Source organism: Opisthocomus hoazin, chromosome 1 (genome assembly GCF_030867145.1).
Source record: "Opisthocomus hoazin isolate bOpiHoa1 chromosome 1, bOpiHoa1.hap1, whole genome shotgun sequence".
Lineage (NCBI taxonomy): Eukaryota > Metazoa > Chordata > Aves > Opisthocomiformes > Opisthocomidae > Opisthocomus > Opisthocomus hoazin.
Genome location: NC_134414.1, coordinates 64,076,925 through 64,099,211, shown reverse-complemented (window position 1 = coordinate 64,099,211; position 22,287 = coordinate 64,076,925). Strand labels below are relative to the sequence as shown.

The following is a 22,287-nucleotide window of genomic DNA, read 5'->3' as shown; positions in this document are numbered from 1 at the left end:
GAGTAATTTGCGCGGAGATAAACATATCACAGGTATGGCAAAAATATGTTAGTAAATAAAGACAAAAATAACATATGCATATATTTTAAATTTAAGGACTATTCGACTATTAATGGATATCAAAGGAAAGGGAATTTTAATCATCTCTCCATTCAGTCTCAGTTGGGTAAATCATATCTAAGAGATTTGCATAAATATAAACCATCAAAGACTTTTCATCTTCAAAGGGGGTTTCAAGACCCTATAAGCTTTGTACTGTAATCATCGCAGGTCACAACCCTGCAGGAATAAGGCTGCTATGGCAACATAAAAAACTAATGCTTAAGGCTTAGCATAATATTCTGACTAATAGAAAGGAAACTCATTTTAAAAGCTGGCAGCCTATTTACCAGAAGCTGGATTAGAGGTGTTATTTCCCCTTTTAGCTTCCCCCCACCGCCCCTCCCCAAAAGAAGGAAAATCTAATCACCCGGATCTTGAAAAAAAGCTTTCCAGCAATTTGCAGTAACTTTACAATTAGGCCAAAATAAATCACAGCTCTCTTTGATGAAGTATTCTGCCCTTCCCATCCCTACTTTGCATCGTCACCGTGGCCCTCTTGGTAACTTTTCTATGGAGAAGATAATTCCACCCAAAAATGTGCAAGGAGGAAAAAAATTAATAATCAATGCAATTCACACGTGTGAGCGTACAGTATGGCAGGTACTACAGTGACAGAAACCAGTAAACTTCATCCAGGCAGATGCAGAAAATGAGGTAATATAACGGCATCAGCATGTATTCTTAAGATTCCTATCTGATTTTTAGTTTTTAAGCAAAAAAAAAAAGCAAAAAGCACTACTGTGTTTATGTTTTAGGTGCAAGTTAAAGCAGCAGAGCTCTTATTTTATTTTAAAATATTTAAAAAGTCACGCTCCCGGGATTTTTGCTACCTTTTGTTTGGAAGGTAAATGCAAAAAAGAAGCACGTTTAATTAAATATTTTCTCCCTTCCTCTCCCTTTTGAAAAATTTGCAGTAAGCACCAATACAAAAGGTAACGAGTGGAGAAGTTTCAATTAATTTTTTTTTTTTTTTTCAAAAGGAGACGATTAAATGTTTCCGGCCCGGTAAAGTGTTCATTTCAGGGAGAAAGGGGGAAAAAAAAAAAGAAGGCGGAGGGAAAAAAAAACCCACAAAGCTTGGGGAGGGGATGAAGTAGCAAGGCCTCAGCAATTCTTTCAATTCCAGTGCACACCCAATAGTGTGTCGGGAAGAATGCACACTGGTCGGGATTTGTGGGAGAATTGTCCCGCCACAAAGGAGGGAGAGTTACGCTTGTTATAGTCCAATAAGCCATGCCAGTCAAACAAGTACCCACACTAGGGACAAAAGGAAAGCAAGAGATTCTCACACAAAAGGAAACAAGTAAGCCCATCTTTTAGTTGTGCATCAGCCTCCAGGTTTTCTGCTGCACATAAATAAAAATGAAGGAGGGGGGGGTGGTTTACGTGGGGGGGGAAATAAACAGCTTCTGGGAGGCTGAAAAATCATGCCGGGGTGAATTTTGGGAGGATTGGGAAAAGCAGGCAGCGGCGTTAAACAGAGCGCGCTCTTTGTGTGCAAAGCTTGAGCAAAGTGAGAGGGAAGCAAAAGGCGGCCCACGAGGCAGAAGTTGTTGGGGCTGGCTTGTTTTCCACGATGGAAATCAAAGTTAGCGAGAGGGAAGGTGGAAGCAAAAAACCTACTCGGTGGCAGCAAGGGCCCTGCCATTTTGGAAGCATGAATATTCATTGCTGACACGTTAGGTCTAACACTTACACGGCTGCAAACCCTGAGAGGTACACTCCGGTTAATTTAATTAAATGTTGGTGGAAGGGGACGTTGTACCTTCCGTCGCGAGCGGCGGAGGCCAAAGGGGCAGCACCACGGAACGGACGGGGCTCGTCACGTACCCAACGTTTTTGCTCAGTTGTACGCTCACGCCTGATCTTAGCGGTTTGATTGAGGTTAGATGCTGAGATTAAAACAGATCCCAATACGTCTGCCTGCCTTTCATCACAGCTTGCACGCGTGCTAGTAGCTCGGCTAGCAAAAATATAGAGGTGAATAATTAAGCATTATTCCTTTACTGGCATGTTACAGCAATAATGGTATATCTAAACAAACATCCCCCTTTCTTGACAATTAAAACAATTATAGCATAATTAGGCCCATTTCAAAGTTTTCTTAAGCAATTTGACATGCCAACCATTTACATTTCAGGTTTTTATTGGCTGAAAAGTCAGTTGTGAAACACAAACACACCTGTCAGCAATTAAAAAGGAAGAAATAGAGAACTGTTCAGGAAATAATATCTGTGCTAATTAAAAACACTAGTTAAAAGCTTCCTGTTTATTCCTCCAGTTGCCCCAAGGAGTGACCTTCCCCCCAACCCATTTTTTCATATGTTGCTAACACAGTTTCCCCATCTCCTGCCTACAATGCATGTAACTAAGGCTCATGGACAGAGACAGTCATTTTGCTTGTTAGGACAGTTAGAGAAGAGTCAGATACTTATGCTTCTATTTTTGATAATATACTCTGATGTTAATATTGGTTCTTCGTTGACCTTGGGAGAAATAGACCTGGTTTGCTTTATAAATGCAAGGTGTTCCACGTAAGCTTTTTATACAGCACACTTACACACATTTAAATGGATGCATTTCCCAATTATCTTTGCCAAGCAACAACATTATATGGTATTCGCAGCCTTCCTCATAACTCAGAGTCGTTCATCTCTATGCCTGTGTAAACTTGGCCCAACAGCTTCAGTCAAAAGCTACTGTGTTGTTGGTACTCACCCATCTTATTTCTTCCACATTTTCAACCTTTGGCAGCATCATGCTTGAAGGAAGGGTCTTGGACTGCAAAAGCACCTCTAAATCTTCTTCTGCAAGACCACTGGACACAGAGTTTATCCTAACACACTTTTCGGCATGGCCAAAGTCAAACTCGTCCAGCATTTTCACAATGGTCAGCCTTGCTTCTCTCTACAAAATATATGAGTTTAGAGGCACAAGAAGAGAAAAATAAAGCATATTTTCTATTGACAGAAAAGTGCACTGAGCAGAAAACTTGCTGAAATGATATGGGGATAAAGCTAGACAGTCAGTATACTGGTGTCCCCAAAACATCTGTCACTCTTGGACTTCTGTCGAAGCAGTCATCACCAGCACCTCACAATTTTACCTTCCTTGTTTCTTTGTAACTGGTAAGTAAAATGCTCAGGTTTTATGTCTAAGTATATTTACACCACCACTTGTAGAAAAAAAGACTTTTGTGTCCAGTAGTGCTGAACATGTCTAACAAACACAAATCTTTATACCAACCACAATACGTTGTACTAACCATCTGCACTCACAAAAATGGAATGTTATTAAATTTGCATAAAACAATTCATTTTTGTAATTCATCTCTATATTGCCTGGATGTCAGTGAGCCTCGATGTCTTTGGTTTTGCTATATAAATCTTCCTTTTCTCTGTGTATCCAAAGTGTACTAAAGCCTGTGGTAGAGTTCACAACTCGCGTGTGAAAACAACACCAAAATAACTTGGAGATTTTTCTTGAGCCAAGTAAAAAGCTGTTCTCCTGCTAGGGCAAAATAAAATCTCCAAAGACACGTGCTTCCCATTCACTATTTTTGTGAATGTAAATATGCAAGTCTGTTTAATAGTTGATTTGCTTGAAGACTACTTGCATGCTTTTCTGAAAAGAAACGCATTTCTTGGCCTGGAGAAGACGCGGTGGGGGGGTGGGGAGGGGGAAGGAGAGGAGGGCGCTGGGCTCCCTGCTTCCTGTCAACTGCAGTTTCGACCCCAAATTCCTTCCACTGGCCAACAGCCCCTAACAAATTCGCATTGTCAAAATGCACACTTATCAAAAGTCATTTCATTTGTGAAGAGTTTTTATGGGGCTAATAAAACTTTAAAGCTCCTGACTCACAGAGGTTCAGGAACGACTTTAACAATATGCAGTCGCTGAATAGAGATGCTTTTCAAGAAAACAGGCGAACTCGAGGGGGAAAAATAAAAAAAAATCATCAAAGTTAATATCCAGGCTAATACCAATCAGCAAGACAGCACATGACAGTAGATTTAAACCAGACGGATGCAGATCTCTGCTGGCGAAAGGGGCAGAGGCGGTTTCCCAATGTGGTCTGAGTTAAACAGTGTGAGGGAACAGTAGCTTACAGTTGTCAGGTCTGATCAGAACAGGGTCTCCCAGGCCAGTTTAAGACAGCTCTGCAATGTACTGATTTACAGGGCTGGGACCCCCGATAATTAGGGTAAGTTTAGAGAAAAGCAAGTGATGGCTCTAACTGGTTAAAGGGAAGGAATAATGAAGCAGAAAGTTAATGAAATCTGAAGCAAACAGCCTTCAGCTTGGGGCTACTAGCCTTGCCTCTCCGAAGGCTGGGAGCATATGCCCGTTAATGGGCCAGACGGGAATAAGGCGCACGTGTACGCATCCCTGTGCTGCGATCAAGGGGCACGTTCGGAGGTAATCTCTGGAAAATACAACCCGAAACGTTCGAACCGCTGTGAATGGACTCTGACTGGGGCCATTAGGAAAGCCACACAAAGATGCATGCAGTTTACTACAAACACGTCCAGCTGGAAGAAGGCTCCGGCGCGCAGCCCTCTGAAATAGTCCTTCCGAATTAGGTAAATCGAACCATATGATGCCATTACCGGGTAATACAAATCTTCTACGTCTTCCTTTACCGACCAGCGGTAACGGGTTTCTAGGGCTGGGTCGAAAGTTTCTGGACATGATGGAGAAGGGTAGCTTAAAAACACACTCCAAACCAATTTATGCTTTTAATTAAAGTCAGGTTATCACTGTTTCAGCACATACTGATCCAATTTGCAAAAGAAAGATCTCCCCAAATTATCCACCAAGGCAGCATCCAATTCCGACTGAAGGCACATCTCTAGCAAACTTTCAGCCTGATTTGTTATGATTTTTTTCAGATTATAATAATGAGCAGCAGACCGTCTCATTAGCTATTTTTCTCCTCAGGCTGCAAACTCCCTTCCCAAAAAAGACAGATCGTGTCTTTCTAGGTATATTTCCATACAAAACACTTATTAACAGGCTGTTGCTGTTATCAATTTACATAAACTAAATGTGCAGCCCTCTGGTACGTATCCCAAAAATAACTAACAACTTCACTGAATTTATACCAACCAACAAACAGGGGGAGGGGGTTGTTGTTTTTTCCCATATTTTAATAGAAAATATGTTGCTATGTTAGTTAACACACCCATGCCATCTGTTGGGTTGAGAAATGATGCATTTTCTTAGAACCACTACGTTTCAGATCTGTCTGCCTAGATACCCCCGGAATGGAAACACTTCCCTTCCACGATAAAATACTTCTAGTCACTATAGTTTCCACATCAGGATTCAATTTATGTTTTTAATTGTGGGACACGCTGAGAGGACCTGGCTGCCAAAGTCAGAGCTCGAGAGGTGGCTGACTCGGTGCCTACCCTTGCTATAATGGAGAAAATCCCATTGATGTTAGTGGGGTGTATCAAGCCCCCACCCAGGCTTCCAATAAAACATTTCATGGGTAAATAAAACAATGTACTAAAACCTCTGACTAAATGTACTAAAAACATCGAGGAAAGGGAGAGCCCTTTCTGCCTCATTACTCAGGGAAATGTAGATGCTGTTCTTGCTGTAGCATTCGCACAAAAGCTAAAATTTTAAGCTAGGTAAACTACTTCAACATTGTAACAGTAGAGAAAAAAGTAGTCCTTGATACAATAATGTCTTTATAGTAGGTAGATGCAAGAATAAACACCCTTTCGAAACATATGTAAAGTCCCTGCCAAGAATGGTTGAACTAGGATTTTTAAGGAACCGTGAAAGAAATTATTTACCCTGTTCTTCACATGAGAACTACAACATAATACTCTGTCATGAATTAATAGCTGATAAAGAAATTAACCTAATCGTTAAGTAAATTATTCCATCCCTAGGCAGCTTGGCAAGGTGGTATCCCCATTGGGTCCCATGTGGGTTGGGTGCTTTATCAAACTGAACGAGAGAGAAGGACAACAGAGACCTTCATGGTAAACAGTGATATTATTAAAATATGCTAAATTTGCAGCTCCTGCTGGAAAACCCACTGGGAGAAAACCCATGTTGGTCAGGGTGGCTACTTTAGCATCCCTTCTGTTTGACTCTGAGGAGGACACGGGAAGATGTTCATCACCACGCGCAGCTACACCAACTGGAGCAGATAAAGGTTCCAGTGACGCAGCATCGACGACAAATCCACCGCCACCCAGACGCACAGACACCGAAATTGAAGATGGGAATACGTGTGTTGCCGGCTCGGCTGGCACCCATTAGACCTGATAACTAACCATCCTCACAAGTTCCTAGCTCTGAATTATCAAATCTGCAAAGAAAACAACATCCGTCCACTTTTACACTCCAGTGGAAGAGGTGGTCCCTCACGGCGGGGCTGCGCGGTCTCGCCATCTGGAGAATAAATCGAGTGTGAAGTACAGTATAGTTTGGGACCAAGCTCCGTGGCAGCAGCCCAGCAGTTAGTTCATTAGTCCCAAACTTGCGGGGATTAGTGCGGTATCAGCTCTACTGTCGGATGGGATCAGGCAGGCAGAGTGCAAGACTCGGGGAAGGGGACGGCGGCGAAGAAGGAGCCCCTCGGGCTTATTTATAAAACTACGCGGTATAAGCACACCTACGTAGGTGCCTTTGGTAACAGTATTCTCATAGTCTTCTACCAGCTGAACCAGTACCTTTCCTTCTTTCCTCCTTTTTTTCCACCCCTTTTTTTCTTTAAGTTATGTGTCAAGACATAGAAATTTCCGCTTCGAAACAGAAGGAATGCCACAGAGCGGGAAGCTCAGCCACCCACTCACCCTGGACACAGTGTTAATACAGCAGTAACGAAACAAAGATGATCAGATTAATAACATCTTGGCGACTGCAACAGTAGACAGAAAAATGACATTTTTTGTTTTCTTTAAAAACTGGTCCAATAACCCACAAACCAGTTTTCCAGAACTGTGATTTCTAGACCTGCCTGATTTCGGGGACAAAATCTCTGTTTTGCTTTACCTTTCTTGCCTAGTCTTACCCCTTTTTTCTTCTCAAGACCTTAAGGTCTTAATGTAAAGATAGTGGGTATACTTAAAGATATGTTTATGCATAAATCTCATCCTGTTAACATCTTTTGGTAATAATTCTTCCTATGGAAATGTAAATATATGATGCTCTAAAATGGCAGGCCAGAATCTATCATCTTCACTGCCATAATAAGTTTTCATGTTTCAAATGGCAGAGGAAAAATTAATTACTGTAATCACAATTCAAGTTATTTTTTGTGACAGGTCTGACATGGTAAAACCATACAACTATGTGTTAATGTTACTTCCCTGGAGTGGTTTGTTTACGGGACTTGACATCGCTGAATCTTTTGTCACTTATATTAGTGCATACTCTATGAACGCATCTCTCAAATAAGATTTTGCAGAAGTACACATGTATTATATACCCACAGGGTTTTTTCTAGCAAAATTGAGTTTCTGCTGGGGGAGAGCCTGATATTTTTCACATGCTTAATTCTCCGTCAGTGAAGTGATGCCATACAGAATGATACCTCATTTAGCTACAAATTCACAGATGAGATCGGCAAGAGAGAAGACAAATTACATTTGTTTTTAAGGAAACAAAGAGGACCACAATCACGGAGCAGAGTGTTTTGGAGAACAGGAGGCGCCAGGTTCATGAGACTGGCCTTCTACCTTACGTGCATCAGGTACTTGTGAGAATAAATCTTTGAAATGGCAAATACTTCTTTCTAGTTAGTCTTGTTAGACTGAAAAACTACTGTGAAATATGCATACGTCACAAAGCCTTCAGGAAGCTGTTATTAAATAATTTCTTTTAGTAATCTTTGAGCAGGTAACCAGCTGAGGAGTTTTTAAAGACTTACGAAGTTTTAAAACACGTTTTCTTTTGGTTGGACAGGAGTACGCCAAACCCACCATGTAATCCTAAAGGAAAGAAGGGGCAGGAGTGGGGAGGAGGAGGAGGGAGAATAAGGCCTCTGCCGTGTATGTCAGTGTTTCTCCTCTGCAGTTCAGCAGAATACACATTTTAGAGCACTGCAAGATTCTGATTTTTCCTCTACTCTCTGCTGAAATAGTTGAATTCTTTCTTTAATAATTATTTGGTCTATTCAAGCCTTTTATTTTTTTATACCAACCTTTCTACTTTTCTGAAAGAGAGATTCTTGATGACATAATGAGTCATCTAACTTTGTGCATCTCTAGCATCTGCTGCTTTTCTCTCTGCTCTGCTAATTGTCTTTACATGCAATACATGGTCTCAAAACACTAAAATGAAGCAAACTTCGGTGGTCAGCATTATGAACTAAGCTGCAATTTAATTGTGTGCTGCTGAGGAATCTTCAATTTCCTTGCCCGTTTTCCTAGAAGTTTCATTCAAAGTCTAGGAATGCATCAGCGTGCCTATTAACACTATTTATCTTGTATTTTTGAAGGACAAGATCTCTTAAAGCTGTTTATGAATAGCTGGGAGCTGCTTGCTGCCACGTAACCTTAGCAAGCCTCTCCCTCCCTCTACCAGTGTGGACAATGTGGATCCTGAAGATATTAGGTTGGGTCTATTCAACATCATCAGAGCTGGAGAATTTCCATATATGATGATCAGGCGATGGCCTGTCTTGAGATGCTGTGAACGCAGGGAACCACAGAAGAAGAACCCGAGGTCCACCCAGCCAGCAGTCCAGGACCTAGGGCTCATGAATCCCAGTAAAGCTTTAGGGGTGCTCAGCTGTGTAAGCACAACATTTCTGCTGAGCTGGGGTATCCAAGGATGTGTATATTAGTGCAAGAGTAGGACATTTTCACAAGTTGTGTTTAAGATATTTTTCTGACTTGCATGTATCTCATAGAAATTTAAACAGAGGCCAGTGGGCTTCTAGAATGAATTGGCACATAGAAATATTCATGTAATGTGAGGACTTAGCATAAATATCTCAGTAGCAAAAATAATACAGCATGGTGTGTGTGTGTATACACAAACACAGAGATAGGCTTATACCTTAAGACTATGTGTACAGAAATATTTCAAAAGGTTTTTTAACGACTGTCCTATATACAACAGCTTCAATAAAAGAAAATTTTGTTCGTGTATGTAGGCAGCTATTCTTCTGTCTGCCAGCTTTTATAAACATTTACAAAAGAGACACAAACAACCTTTCAATTAAGACAAATCAAGCTAACACTAATTTAAGCTGGCTGCAAGATGTAGTCTCCTTACTTTTTCCCCTGGCTTTCTGAGGATGCTCTTGGTTTTGTGACAGATTAGCATCACAAATGAAAATTCTTTAGTAGCATTAGTGTTAATTAGTCTTCCTGGACAGTCCGAATGAGCTGCTTGCTGCACGATGGAGTGAGGCCACAAAATACTCAATCTGATGTATCAATTGAAAAAAAAAAAACAGGCTACGTATTTCTTTCATCCGGCACATGAACTTAACTGTATATTACGGTTATTTGTTATTTAAAAGCATTCTAGTTTAAGGTATATTTTCTTGGCAAGATGTAATAAATTATTATGGAAATTGTGGACATTTAGGCATCCATTTTTCATTTTCGTAAGTGTATCTTTTTGTTAACACTGATAAAGAAATACATTGCTGTCTGTCAAAAGTACAGCTGCTTTAGTGAATTACCAATCCCTGTTCAGCAGCTGATTTCAGGTGTGGTGGCTCTAAGTGAGATACGGTTCAAATGTTTTGAAGATCGGCAAGTGGGTACATCAGAAGCACCATTTAATTACCGCCTCAGTTATTTAATAAATTATTTGAAAAAAAAAATTAAAGTCAAACAAGGTAAACATTAAACAATGTGGAAAGTTAAAGGCAAGCTAAAGGCAGACAAAAGTTTATCAGAAAGAAAACAACTGCCCGGAGGCTTACACCTGCTTGTAGTGAAGCAGCCAGGATCTGCCCCAAGCTGCTCAGAAGCCCCTAGGAATGAAGAAGGCATTAAGAAAGGTCAGGTCAGCTGTGCCATGGCTTCCTTCATCCTTCCTCTTTTCTGGAAGAAACTCTTCCCAGTCTATCCGCAGGCTCAATAAAACTAGGTGTTTCTAAGAGAAAACTTGGAACAACTGCGCATGTTTTCTTATATTGCGCAAATACCGACTAACAGCTCTTACCTCACTTTTCATAAAATGCTTTATCTGCATTGGTAAATTAGCAAATTAATATTCCACAATGTGATCAACATCCCACAGAATTCACCAAGTCCAAGTGTTTACAGGTCATGCCTACAGAAAAACTGTACATATGCAAAAAAGTGTCTCATCCTTTTCAACCTACATTTTAAAGTTAAGCAGTATCACCTTGTAGATGTGTTTCCATGCAACGGGTTTAGCACGAGATTTTTGACACCAGCTGGTCACTCAGGTGTCACATGCTGAGCAAGGCACCCCCAAGAAGTCTTCCCACCAGGTGGGTTCTTGAGCCGTCTAGAGAGGACTTAAACCTGCTCATCTCACGGGCAGCTTTTTAAAGCAGAGATTATCTCATGCAGTCCTGCACTCCCTTCTGAGATCATGTCATTTGCCTCTGAGAAAATCTATACCATCCGCTAAGCTGGCTCCCAACTTCACCTGAAGATCTTGGACCCCAACTGCCCACAAGGCACAACTGCTCCTTTGCGGCAGTGAACCATCTATTGCCTCCAAACCAAAACATCGGTGTGGTTTTAGAGGTGGATCTCTGCAGGCATCAAGCCCAAAGAGCAGCATGGGCAGGACTGCACCGAGTTCAGCTGCCTCCACCCTGCTCAGTCCTGTGATGCTGCTCTAGAAAGGCCTGTGCACCTTCAAACACTTCATCTTGCCATGGCCCAGGGCATGAAACACATCCTCAGCTAAAGGTTAAAACCCCCCACGTTGATATGGCACACTGCTCATCTTATTTCCGTTGCTGGGACCAAAGAAAAACCACCCAGAAGAACAGTCATACTGTAGGTCCATCAAAGCCCCGCCATTTGTCATGGGGAGACCCTGACCCACGTGCCATGTATCTGTCACCGCAGTCAGTCTGCTCTAGAGGTTTGCCCCTTTGCAATGTGGACATGAGTTCCTCTGCCCACCACGCCAGGGCACCAGGGATCTCTCCTTGGGTCAGATGCATTTAGCATTGTAGAAGTAGCCTATAACTGCACTAATTACTTCCATGGGAGAATAATGTTAGGAGAGCATGAACGTCATTTTAGATGTTTTTAAGTTTAGAAGCTTGAAAGCTGTAGATGCCAGGAGCACTGAATAGATAGCTCTCCATGGGAATGTTCAACACAAGAAACTTAGATCTAACAAGCTTCACACTAAATTGACACAACTCTTGCCTTCCTGCAAAGCAAACTTGTTTTATACACGTATTTCTCAGCCAGTGCTTACCTTAACAAAGACCCAGCTCACTAAGCTGGATTTTGCTAGAAATCCTCCTTCTTTCTCTACCAGAAGGGTTTCCTTCTGATAGAGATCCCACTTGGATGGGTGTCTGGGGTTGAGTGAAAGAACCCAAACATCCCACTCCACCCCACATGCAGGTTTTAGCACCTCCTGTAGACAACATTTTCTCAGAGGCTCCTAAGGACGTGATGAAGCCCGTTACAGCTAGCTGTTCCCTCTTGGCAGAGGCCCTGAAGGATGGGCAGCAGTACAAAAGCTACTGCATTCTCTTCTTCCCACCCCCACACCTCCAAAGTGGGAGAGGGAAAACAGCACCAGAATGCCACGTCCTGCATGTCTCCGCATCGGCAGTGACTAGCTGAGGCAGGAACTGAGCCCTCATACATAAAATAAGATCAACTCTGTGACTCATGTACTCATGGCAAGGAGTACGGACCTTTTCGAAATGACTTCACTTGTTTTCTGTGGTCTAAACCAAATCTGACAATGTGAATTTTTCCCTGCCTAGACTTATGATCGATGTTAAAGGAACTGAGATTCTTCTCCAGTTTGAAAGTGGGACCTGAGGAGGTGGTCATTATCCAGGTCAAATCTCCCCTGTGTCAATCCTAGGGTTGTAGGATGGTATTTGTACATCACTGATAGATGTATTGTACTGGTACAATACAACACACATCTTTCTAGACATGTAGAGAAGAATTCTTCATTGTTTATTGGTGTTCTTCAAAATCTTTTTAAGTTCCTCATTTAGATACTCCTGATTGCAGTGGAACAAATTACTGGAACTTGCAACATTTCTTTCCCTAAGCTTTTCTTCAACTGCATTATCTTCCTTGCTGAAGTCAACTATTTTTAATGCTAGGCTGACTGAGAAGGTGTTCCTTAGTGAGGCTTCTGGAATATCTGTAAAGTTTAAAGTAAGGTTGGTACATATTCCCCAATAAAAGGATATGATAAATCTGCGTATGTTTATTTCTGCAACATCAAAGCAGTCTCTACCCTCTTATGCTTATTCCCACTCCATGCCCCATTTTTTTCTCCATGCACGCATTTCCAATGCAACCATTTCCTGAGCCAATATGCACACTGGATCACTGATGCAATCACATTAGAAAAACTCAGGTTTATTTTATTTCTGGGTGGGAGAGTAGGATTTTTTTTTTTTTACCCCAGACCATTTCAGCAGTCCCATTTACAGCACGGCCATACAAACAATTGTATCGCTGCCAACAAGGGACTTGCAAAGGATGACAACAAGCAGCTAGGAAGGGCAACAGGAAAAGACGAACTTTCTGAGCTGCTTTGTTTTTTTCCACCAGAGCCAATCAGCTGAGCACCCATCATTTCACTTATTTTGTGCTAGTGAGGAGAGTAGCAGGTAGGATTCAAGCAAATGCCTGCATCCCAAAACAACCATCACTACGAGCCCCCATTCTTATAGAATGGAATCATAGAATCATAGAATCATTAAGGTTGGAAAAGACCTTCAAGATCATCAAGTCCAACTGTCAACCCAACACCACTGTGACTGCTAAACCATGTCCTGAACTGCCACACCTACACATTTTTTTAACACCTCCAGGGATGGTGACTCCACCACCTCCCTGGGCAGCCTGTTCCAATGCCTGACCACTCTTTCAGTAAAGAAACTTTTCCTAATATCCAATCCAAACCTCTCCTGACACAACTTGAGGCCATTGCCTCTCGTCCTATCGCTAGTTACCTGGGAGAAGAGACCAACACCTGCCTCACTACAACCTCCTTTCAGATAGTTGTAGAGAACAACAAGGTCCCCCCTCAGCCTCCTCTTCTCCAGACTAAGCAACCCCAGCTCCCTCATCTGCTCCTCACAGGACTTGTTCTCTAGACCCCTCACCTGCCTGGTTGCTCTCCCACATACTTACGCATCTATATGTACTTACCCCTAACGTTACCTCAGCATAACCAAACGGGGCATCTGGAAGAAGGGCACCTTGTTAAATCATCAGTTACTTGACTAACAGAAATTTTGCCTTCGGTTAGGTTGCTCCCTTCATAACATTTTTGATGTTATGATGTTTTGATCATAACCTCTGGCTTATCAGATATTTTCTCTCACTTTTTGGACAATGACTCTGCCAAATGCAATGACAATAAAAGACAAGTAAGATGAGTTCAGTTTTGGACCATTTCTTAGCACACATAATAAATGCTGGGGCCAGCCTGAACTCTGCCTTTGCACCGACTTAACTACTTTGAATTTAATCAACACCAATAACGTTAAGTTGATGCTGAGCTTTGGCATGCATCTGTTCACCAAAGTGCTGCCAGCAGTATAGTTTATTTTCTTGTATGAATGAACTACATGGACAATCAGGATTTTATAGCAATATAATTGCATTCATACAGTACTGCTGCTCTGGTTTTATGTTATTAATTTGAAACCAACAGTGATAAAATGGAATTCAGTATTCACAAGTCTGACACCCATTAAATAACCATTTTTGTTCATGGTATCCCAACTTGCTTTTTGTCTAAAATATGTATTTAGTAATTTTTGCTCCCTTTGACTTGATATGACTGTCTTCTTGATCTGAATGAAGGACTGCCAAAAGAGATTCATGAAAATGTGTTCTACTTACCTAATGAAATTTTAAAATGAAACTGTTCTGCTTTGCTTGCTAAACCTGTTCACACTTTTTGACTGCCATGATAATCATATGTTTTGTATTGAGACTGGAAGGTAGTTCTTACCCCAAAGTGCTCAGAGACATCTTCTCCAGCCAGAATCCCCACTCTCATCACCTGCATCAGGTGCAGCTTATCCCTGGTGGGACCCACATGATGCTCCCTTCCTTTTCCTTGGCAGTGGCTGCTCCCTCCGCTGCCAGCTTGCCATCAAGCATTGTGTCCCCCTGGCAGCCACCCCTACAACCTCTGGAAGCTCCCCAGCTCCGTTTGCTCATTCCAGCTGGGCACCAAGGCACCATCTCCACCAGCACCTTTGTGGTGCTTGTGCTGGACACAGTAGGCCATTCAGGTCTTGTTCTAGTTACGGTGCCTTTGCTTTCACTTGGGGTGGGGCTGTGGCTGGTACAGACCAAGGTGGTCGTCACACCACCTGTCAAGGGTTTGCTCTACATCTAGAGAACTTATTTTCTGAGCGCAAAATACACAGTGACATCAGCGCTGTTAGGCTTTATCTGTCGGTGAGTTCCCTACCCATTTCTCTGCCCACTCTTTCATTTGGCATGCAATTGTCAATAAACTTCCTAGGAAGTCTCCTATTTAGAGGCAGTATGTTTCTGCAGCACAGGTGCAGGAAAAACTCTGTTCTCCCTCTTGAGCCCACTGGACTACTCCAATGTCTGAGGGTGCTGTACCAGGTACAACAGTACCAGAAAACTGTTGTAAAGTGTGTATCTTACTGAAGTCTCTCTCTTTGCTCCTCATTGGATCTACCACCTTCCCCAGTGTGCTTCAGACAGAGTCACAGAATCACAGAATGGCTTAGCTTGCAAGGGACCTCTGGAGGTCATCTTGTCCAACCCACTTACCCAAGCAGGGCCACCCAGAGCTGGTTGCCAGGGCTGTGTCCAGATGGCTTTTGAGTATCTCCAAGGATGGAGACTCCACAACCTCCCTGGCCAACCTGTACCAGTGCTCGGTCACCCTCTCAGTAAAAAAGTGTTTCCTGATGTTCAGTGGGAATGTCCTGGGTTTCAGTCTGTGCCCATTGCCTTTGGTCTGTCCCTGGGCACCACCGAGCAGAGCCTGGCTCTGTCCTCTTTGCACCCTCCCTGCAGGTATTTATGTACATTGATGAGATCCCCCCAGGCCTTCTCTTCTCCAGTCCCATCTCTCTCAGCCTCTCCTCACAGGAGAGATGCTCCAGTCCCTTCATCATCTTTGCAGCCCCTTGCTGGACTCTCTCCAGTCTGTCCATGGCTCTCATGTACTGAGACCTCTGGCATTCTCTTCCAAACGATTTGCAAGGTTTAGAAGTCCTCTCTGCTATTTGTCAGAAGTCTTTGAGCATCTTAAAACTGTCTACTTCTTTTTTCATCTTTGAAAAATGCTTAGGTCCACTTTTAAAAAAAGTTATTGGTATTCAGCAGTCCAGTTTATTTATTAATATTATTTTTAAAAAAATTCCTGTGCCCTTTCATGCTCTCGGCATCACCTTTTCCAATACAATTCTCGTTTCCAACTGAGTGATTTGATCTTCCCTTTAAGATAATTTTTCATCTGTTGCTTATTTGGCTTTATTTCTTCTTGACCAGGTTTCACAGCTTCAGATTCTGTGTTGGCAGTTTCTTGGCCAGTTTTCCTTTCCTGTAGACCAGATATAATCTCTGCCAGTATAGAAGCTAAGTCCTTTCTTGCTGGCCAAGCAAGAATCAATCATGCTGAATCTTACTAATACAAATCTACACTTAACACAAATGTAATCCTCTTGGGAATTATCATCCATTCTAACATAAACTTTGTCACATTTTATGAATGCTTATGAATATTAATTCTAGCCCACTTAAATCCTTGTTTGTAAATAGACGGCTATCAGGATAATTAAAATAGCAAGACAGGAGTAGCAAAATGGCTTCAGTCTAACAGCTATATAAATATATACATTTAAGAACACTGCTTCTGCCTGTGTTTCTCAGGACGGGTCGCTGTTCGTCTCCACACGCACGTGGACCTACTTTCCGGCAATTCTAGTTTCACATCTACATTGCAGCATCGCTGCGGAGCCACAGGCAGGTTGAACCCCATTGTCCTCTAGACCATTCAGGCCTAGCACAAATGCACGATCTAGCGCCGAGTGCTTTCACTCAGACAATTCTGTGTGCCTAAAAGTTCAGCTCAGCTTTTTCATCCTGAACAATGGGGAAGCAAGGGGGACAGCCTAATATTTTATCCTCTGTTTTGCCTACGTAGTCTTTGTCCACCAGCGGTTTGCAGCATTAAAGGCAAACCTCTTGCATGTAACAGCTTTCAAAAAGCTTTCCTCCTGTAGACGAGGGGATGACGAGTTACAGTCACTGTTCGCTCTTCTCCTAATCTGTTTCTCAAATGAAGATGCCTTTTCTCTTGTCTATATAAATCGTTCTGCTCCTTCTCTCTGTGTCCTCCCACAGCACGGCATGCTCTGCGGGCTGAATACAGGACAAAATTCAGAAAATTTGTTCTTCTGCTCTCCTGTCTTCCAAGGATCACCTCCTCCCTTCGAGCTTTGCTTGTACTTTTTCACTGCTCCTAGTCAAACAAGTTATTGAAATGTTTTTGTTTGTTTTTTGCTGTTTCCCTCCCTCGCCTTCAGTCGATGTTTGTAAAGCATTTAACACTACACCAGGCGGGTTAATTTACTGCACTGGTAAAACAGGCTATTTGGAGTGTCTTGCAACACTGACATGTTTTCAGCTTGAAAATCAGATGTCTCCATCCCAAAGGAAAGAATTCTTGCCAAAGCTTTGTTTATATCGATGCCAGGTGCAATCTGGCCCAACAGTGGTAATGACATATGAACACTAAACAGTTTGTAAAAAGCATGCTTCAAAATGAAATCTGAATCCTATATATAAAGACCCAGGTAAGAGTCTGACTAGGAATTTGCCTGGTGTAGGAAAGTATTTCTTTGTAGAAACATTAATTTGGCTTCTGGGCTCCCTTTAGTGTTATTAGTGGCTTCTGATTTCAGTTTTTTCATTACAGATTGTTTTTCTTTTGCTTCTGGTAGAGTTTTCAAAGCCACAGGTTTATTGTGTAGAAATATTTTAACAAAAATTACTGTAATTACTGTATTTAATACTTTATTTTGTACATGGCTCTTGCACGTATGATTAACAAAAGAAACCTTTCGTCTTTTTGCCTCGCAGAGAGCGACCCCGATTTGGTGAAAATTCCAAATACTGCGATGCAATGCATACTGCAGCAACTCTTGAAAGGGAATTGCCAGAACTGAATTGCATCCTCTTCTTTCTAGACAAATTCAGAATAGGCTTTCAACCCTTAAGGAGATTTATTTGGTTACTGCTGGCTACACAGAGGGAAAAAAACTGTTAACCCTGTATGAGAGTCCTGACCTTTAGACTAAGCAACTCCCTGCCCATAACATGAAAACATCAGAAACCCTGGGAGGCTGCAACTTGCGTATGCCTGTCTGAGCTCCGTGACGGTCACATCCTCAGCATTGCTTTGCAAACTTACGGTCAGAGAGAACTGGAAAACAGCAGTGGGTTGACACAGTGAGGGGTTTTAAAAATGTGCTCACATTTTGTTTGCAAACCTGTAATAAATTGACGCTCCCACTATAATCAGCAGCTGTTTACGTGAAGATCTGGCCCTTAAGAATCAATGATGACATTTATGTTGTGATCAGATTCTTATCTCTTCAGAGGGGCAACATTAAAACCAAACCCCCACTGCTGCTGTGGAGTGTGTGTACTGCAGTAAGGAAGGTGCTCAGTGTGATCTACATATCACGTAGGCATAGAACAAATCATTTGCCCGTAGAATAAAGCAAACAAAAGCTGGGAGAACAACAGCAATAAGAGACTATTTGACAAAAAGCTATTCATGTGTGCAACCCATTACCTCACCGCATACCTAAGAGTGAGCCAGTGGCTCTGGGTTTTGTCTCAAGGAGAAATCCGAGGGAAATTTTCAGGATGCCTTTCCCATGTGTTTGAAGTAAAACGAAGAGATCAGTATGCCTTTAAAACGAGAGATAAACCACTTAATATTTTAACTCAAACTTCAGAAATCATGATTCTTGAATCAGTGCCTCAGCAGAAAAGGAAAGACTCAGATTTGCAGATGGCAAGTTGCTTGCTGCAATCTGAAAGGGTCTATACTATAATGGCAAAAAATATGACTATATACACAGTCTTCCTCTGTCCATCTGCCACTGTTATAGTCTAGTATGGGGGTGATTTTATTTAAATTTGGACTGTTTGCAGGCTGATTTCTCATTTCTGCAATCATTAGGTTTGTCACAAAAAGAGTAAATAGATTTAAAAAAAACCCAAACCAACTGCTGCCTTGGTGCTGTGTGACTTAAATAGTGAAATCATTGAAATAGACTCCCACTGAAGAAATCTACATACATCTGCTGCCGGTCTGCATGTTATCTCATCCAGTGACTGTGTATGTACATCTATATACGGAGGGTCTGGGAATCTTTACAATGCTTGTAAGTATTTGCTGAAAGAGAAGATGCAGAATAGAAGTAATGAACAGACAGACTAAGAATAAAAGAAGAGAAATACATTAACAATAGAAAATGAGTAATGCAAATGGATATTTAATTTATTAATATTTAAAGGTCATAGGAAGAGTCATCTTGTTTTACTCACTTACTATTCACCTTCATCCAGGGAAATTATACACTAGCTTGCCACGGTTTCCCCCACACTCATTTTGTAAGAAAAAATGTCAGCAGACAGAGGTATGTATTTATCAAGACACATTGAAGAGCTGTCAGGAATCGTAACTGCAAACATCGGATCATTCACCTTTCCCCTTGCTCAAGACTTGCCAAGACTAGGACATACAGATGGATTATTATTTATTTTTGCAGAGGGACTGGATTTGCTTAGAAGAAGCTTTTGTGCCTTCTGCCATCAGACTCTCATCCTCGCAGGGACCGCTTGGGGAACTGGCCTCCTGGAGCAGCAGTCCTCATGGCTGGTCCCCGGCACTATGCTCACGCCTTGGGGCTCCCAGCAGCACTGATGCACCAAGGAGCTGTCCCCCCCACCACCCTGCAGAGTCACCCCCCAGAACACCCGGCTCCCCAGAAGGCGAGCTGGTGGCTGCAGGGAGCGGGGCAGCTGGCTAAAGCTGCCAGCTCTGCCAGGCTGGTGGCAAAGGAATTGCAGCAGATAACGGACATTTGCTCCTCAACGTGCTATGTTTTCAAAATGCCCTGTGATGTTGCAGGATGTGTACACTGGTTTTAGGGCTTGTAGGTCATTAGGTCAGGGGCTCTGAAAAATTAATAATCTTAAGGCAGGCTTCTAAAGGGTTCACGTTGAATAGTTTATTCTGCAAAATTATCCAACTAAAATTATTAAAGAACGTTGATTCCTCTCACTTTTGCGCTGCGGAAGGAGTGTCATGTGTGCAAGCTGGAAACCCATGTCCATCGGGACAGTAAAGATTTTGGATCTGTGTTTTGTGCAAGCTGGAAGAGAGCAAGGCAGCTGCCACTCAGGTTTCATCCTGCTTTGAGTCCCATGGCAACTCCACCAGTGAAGGGGGAAGACGAGTTTGGCCCACTGCTTGGCAGCACCTTGCAAGGTACACATCCAGGTATAAGTCATCTGCCGGGTCTAAATACTAACAAAGCCTGTCACCTTCTAGATGGCCCACCTTATACAATTTGGGTTTTTTTTTTCTTCTTTTTCCTTTAAAATTTAAAATGAACTTTGATTTTGTTTTAGTTTGCCTTCAGTATTTACCCTCCATCAAAATGGTGTTGCTATAATACAGCACACATGTTGTTCTAAACTCACTGAAAACAGCATTAAGGAGTACCGAAGATTATTTGCTGTGGATCTGAAAATATACAAACATTAACATATTTCTTTAGCTGAAGAAAATGAATAGGCAGGAGACATTTTGTTGCATGGTTCTGAAATCTATGTCTAAGGCTGATGTAAAAAATAAATGGATTTTACGCTATGTAAGATTTAAACTATCTAGAATCTTTGTCACTTACTCCATGTCAAGTGGGTATAGACTGCAGCGATTCTGATAAGCAGGCATTTCACATTCACATTCACATTCACTTCTACCAGAAGGTTCTACCTTAACCCAAGACGTGGAGGGGGGTGAAGAACAAGGGTCATATTTATAATCTGGAATGCTGCAAACTGTATCTCTTCAAGTTTTCAGCTGAACTGAGATATTTATCTTAACAAGATCTAATTAGACCTAATTTCCATAGCGTATCAATTATTTTCCTCATTAGAGTAGCTAATGCCATGTTCAGATATCACAGCAATCAAGCTTGCGATTTCTGGAAAAACTGGTTAGAAGGCTCAGTATTAAGCGTGTTTCCAACTGTGAAATTTATCCTTCCGAGCAATGCCTCCCAGTTTACTCACTTTGTTCCAGGATTCTCTGCAGCATATGGCCACTGGAACCCATTAAATAACACGAAGTAAGACAAAGTCAGCGATGAGTCAAAAATAGCTGCACTAGTGAATCGCCTTTCAAAATTCTGTCTCTAACAAGAAAAATAATGAAGAATAAGACATGCAATTAGAAGAAATTAAGGTCAATTTTCAAGCCGTGTTGCCTACGTGGTGGTTTCGAAATCCACGTTAGGCACCTCAAATAAAAGCAGTCTGATTGAACACCTGCAGCTCTTGGCAATGCACTCGTGCATATAAGGCAGCCAGGCAATTCTTGTACACAAAGTCTCTACCTCTCAGTTTTATTTTCCCCATTACCTAAAACTCCTAAAACTCCAGGTCCTAATCGCTGGGTTTGACACGTTCCTTTCTCCTCCTAAGGCAGATACCCAGCGTTTCCAGTGCGGGGCCATATGTGTGCCATATACTTGTTGGACAAGTCCCATTTGCTCAGCATGAGAGTGAAGGCGTTTATTTTAGTACATGAGCTTGTCACAATGTATTTGGCCAAATACGTTATCGCAATATATTTTGATTCTTCGCACCCAGACCGAGTCATCGAAAATTTCGATGTCTGCTCTAAGTTTTTTTCTAGATTTTTTTTACAGTCGATAGTGAGAGGTCGGTATGTCTGGAAGGAGATTTGTCTTCCCCTAGACTAGCTGCCTAAGGCATAGAGATGATTTGTTCTTCAGAGGCACCCGGCTCTCTCGGCTGAGCAGACAGGGAGCCTCAGCAGCTGGTTGAGACGAAGTGCCTTCTTCCTAGAGAGCTACAACAGGCAAGATGAGTCTCACCTCAGTGTTTTTGAGGCTGGTGGCTCTTATCCCAGATGAGACACGTGACATTTTGCTAATGTGAAAGGTCTAACAGCCATAAGAGCACATAATGTGAAAGGTCTTTGCAGCCATAAGAGCACCATGCTAACAGTGCATCTTCAGGATGAGCCCAATGTAGGGTTACACTGACATGTTGCATGGCCGAAAGCGGAGAAGGGCTTTCATTCACAGCTATACCTTACCCAAACACTAGCCAACTGCATTTATTTCCTCTCATTTAAAATACACCCAGTGCTCTGAATGGGTGCGTCTCAAATGAGGCATAGGAAACATGCAAGTTTCTGAATAAACTGAATTCTTTATTTAATGCATTTTGAAGCTTTGTAGTCATTATTACTTGGTTACTTTTGCATCCAACTCCCTTCATTTGCAAATAAGAAGATGCTTCATCAGGCCATCCAAATAGTACATTCAAACAAAATATCCCAGGAAATAAGCAACGGTGTCCTTCTGTCCTGTGTTACGAACAGCGAAAAGTTATCCAGAGTCCACAGACTGCACGTACTGTGTCTGTCCCCTTATACCTAAGCATATCTGTGTATTTAATGGGCATATTCAGGTATAATGCAGATCGGAATCTGGCCACATAACTCCTAATTGATTTAAAATTATACGCATGGTAACGGTGCCAGAAGACAATTTAGTTTGCTCTCTTTCATACTGAGCTGAAGTTGTTTGGTTTTCTTAAAAGAAATAAAACTGATAATTGTCACTACAGTAAGTAAATATGTCTGAATACACGCAGAAAGCAGATCTATTGGGTAAGAAGGTTACAGAATCTCATTTTGTGGTCCATCTGCTCCCTCTTTGCT

At 42.0% G+C, this 22,287-nt stretch overlaps 1 protein-coding gene across 2 annotated transcripts in view; it reads right to left on the bottom strand.

The window, feature by feature from the left end:
* CLYBL (citramalyl-CoA lyase) overlaps positions 1–22,287 on the bottom strand; it is a 173,283-nt gene that overhangs the window by 25,359 nt on the left and 125,637 nt on the right. For both annotated transcript variants that reach the window (XM_075424202.1, XM_075424210.1), the window contains exon 3: positions 2,821–3,009. In XM_075424202.1, coding sequence (XP_075280317.1) covers positions 2,821–3,009 — 189 coding nt within the window. The remainder of the gene's footprint in view (positions 1–2,820; positions 3,010–22,287) is intronic.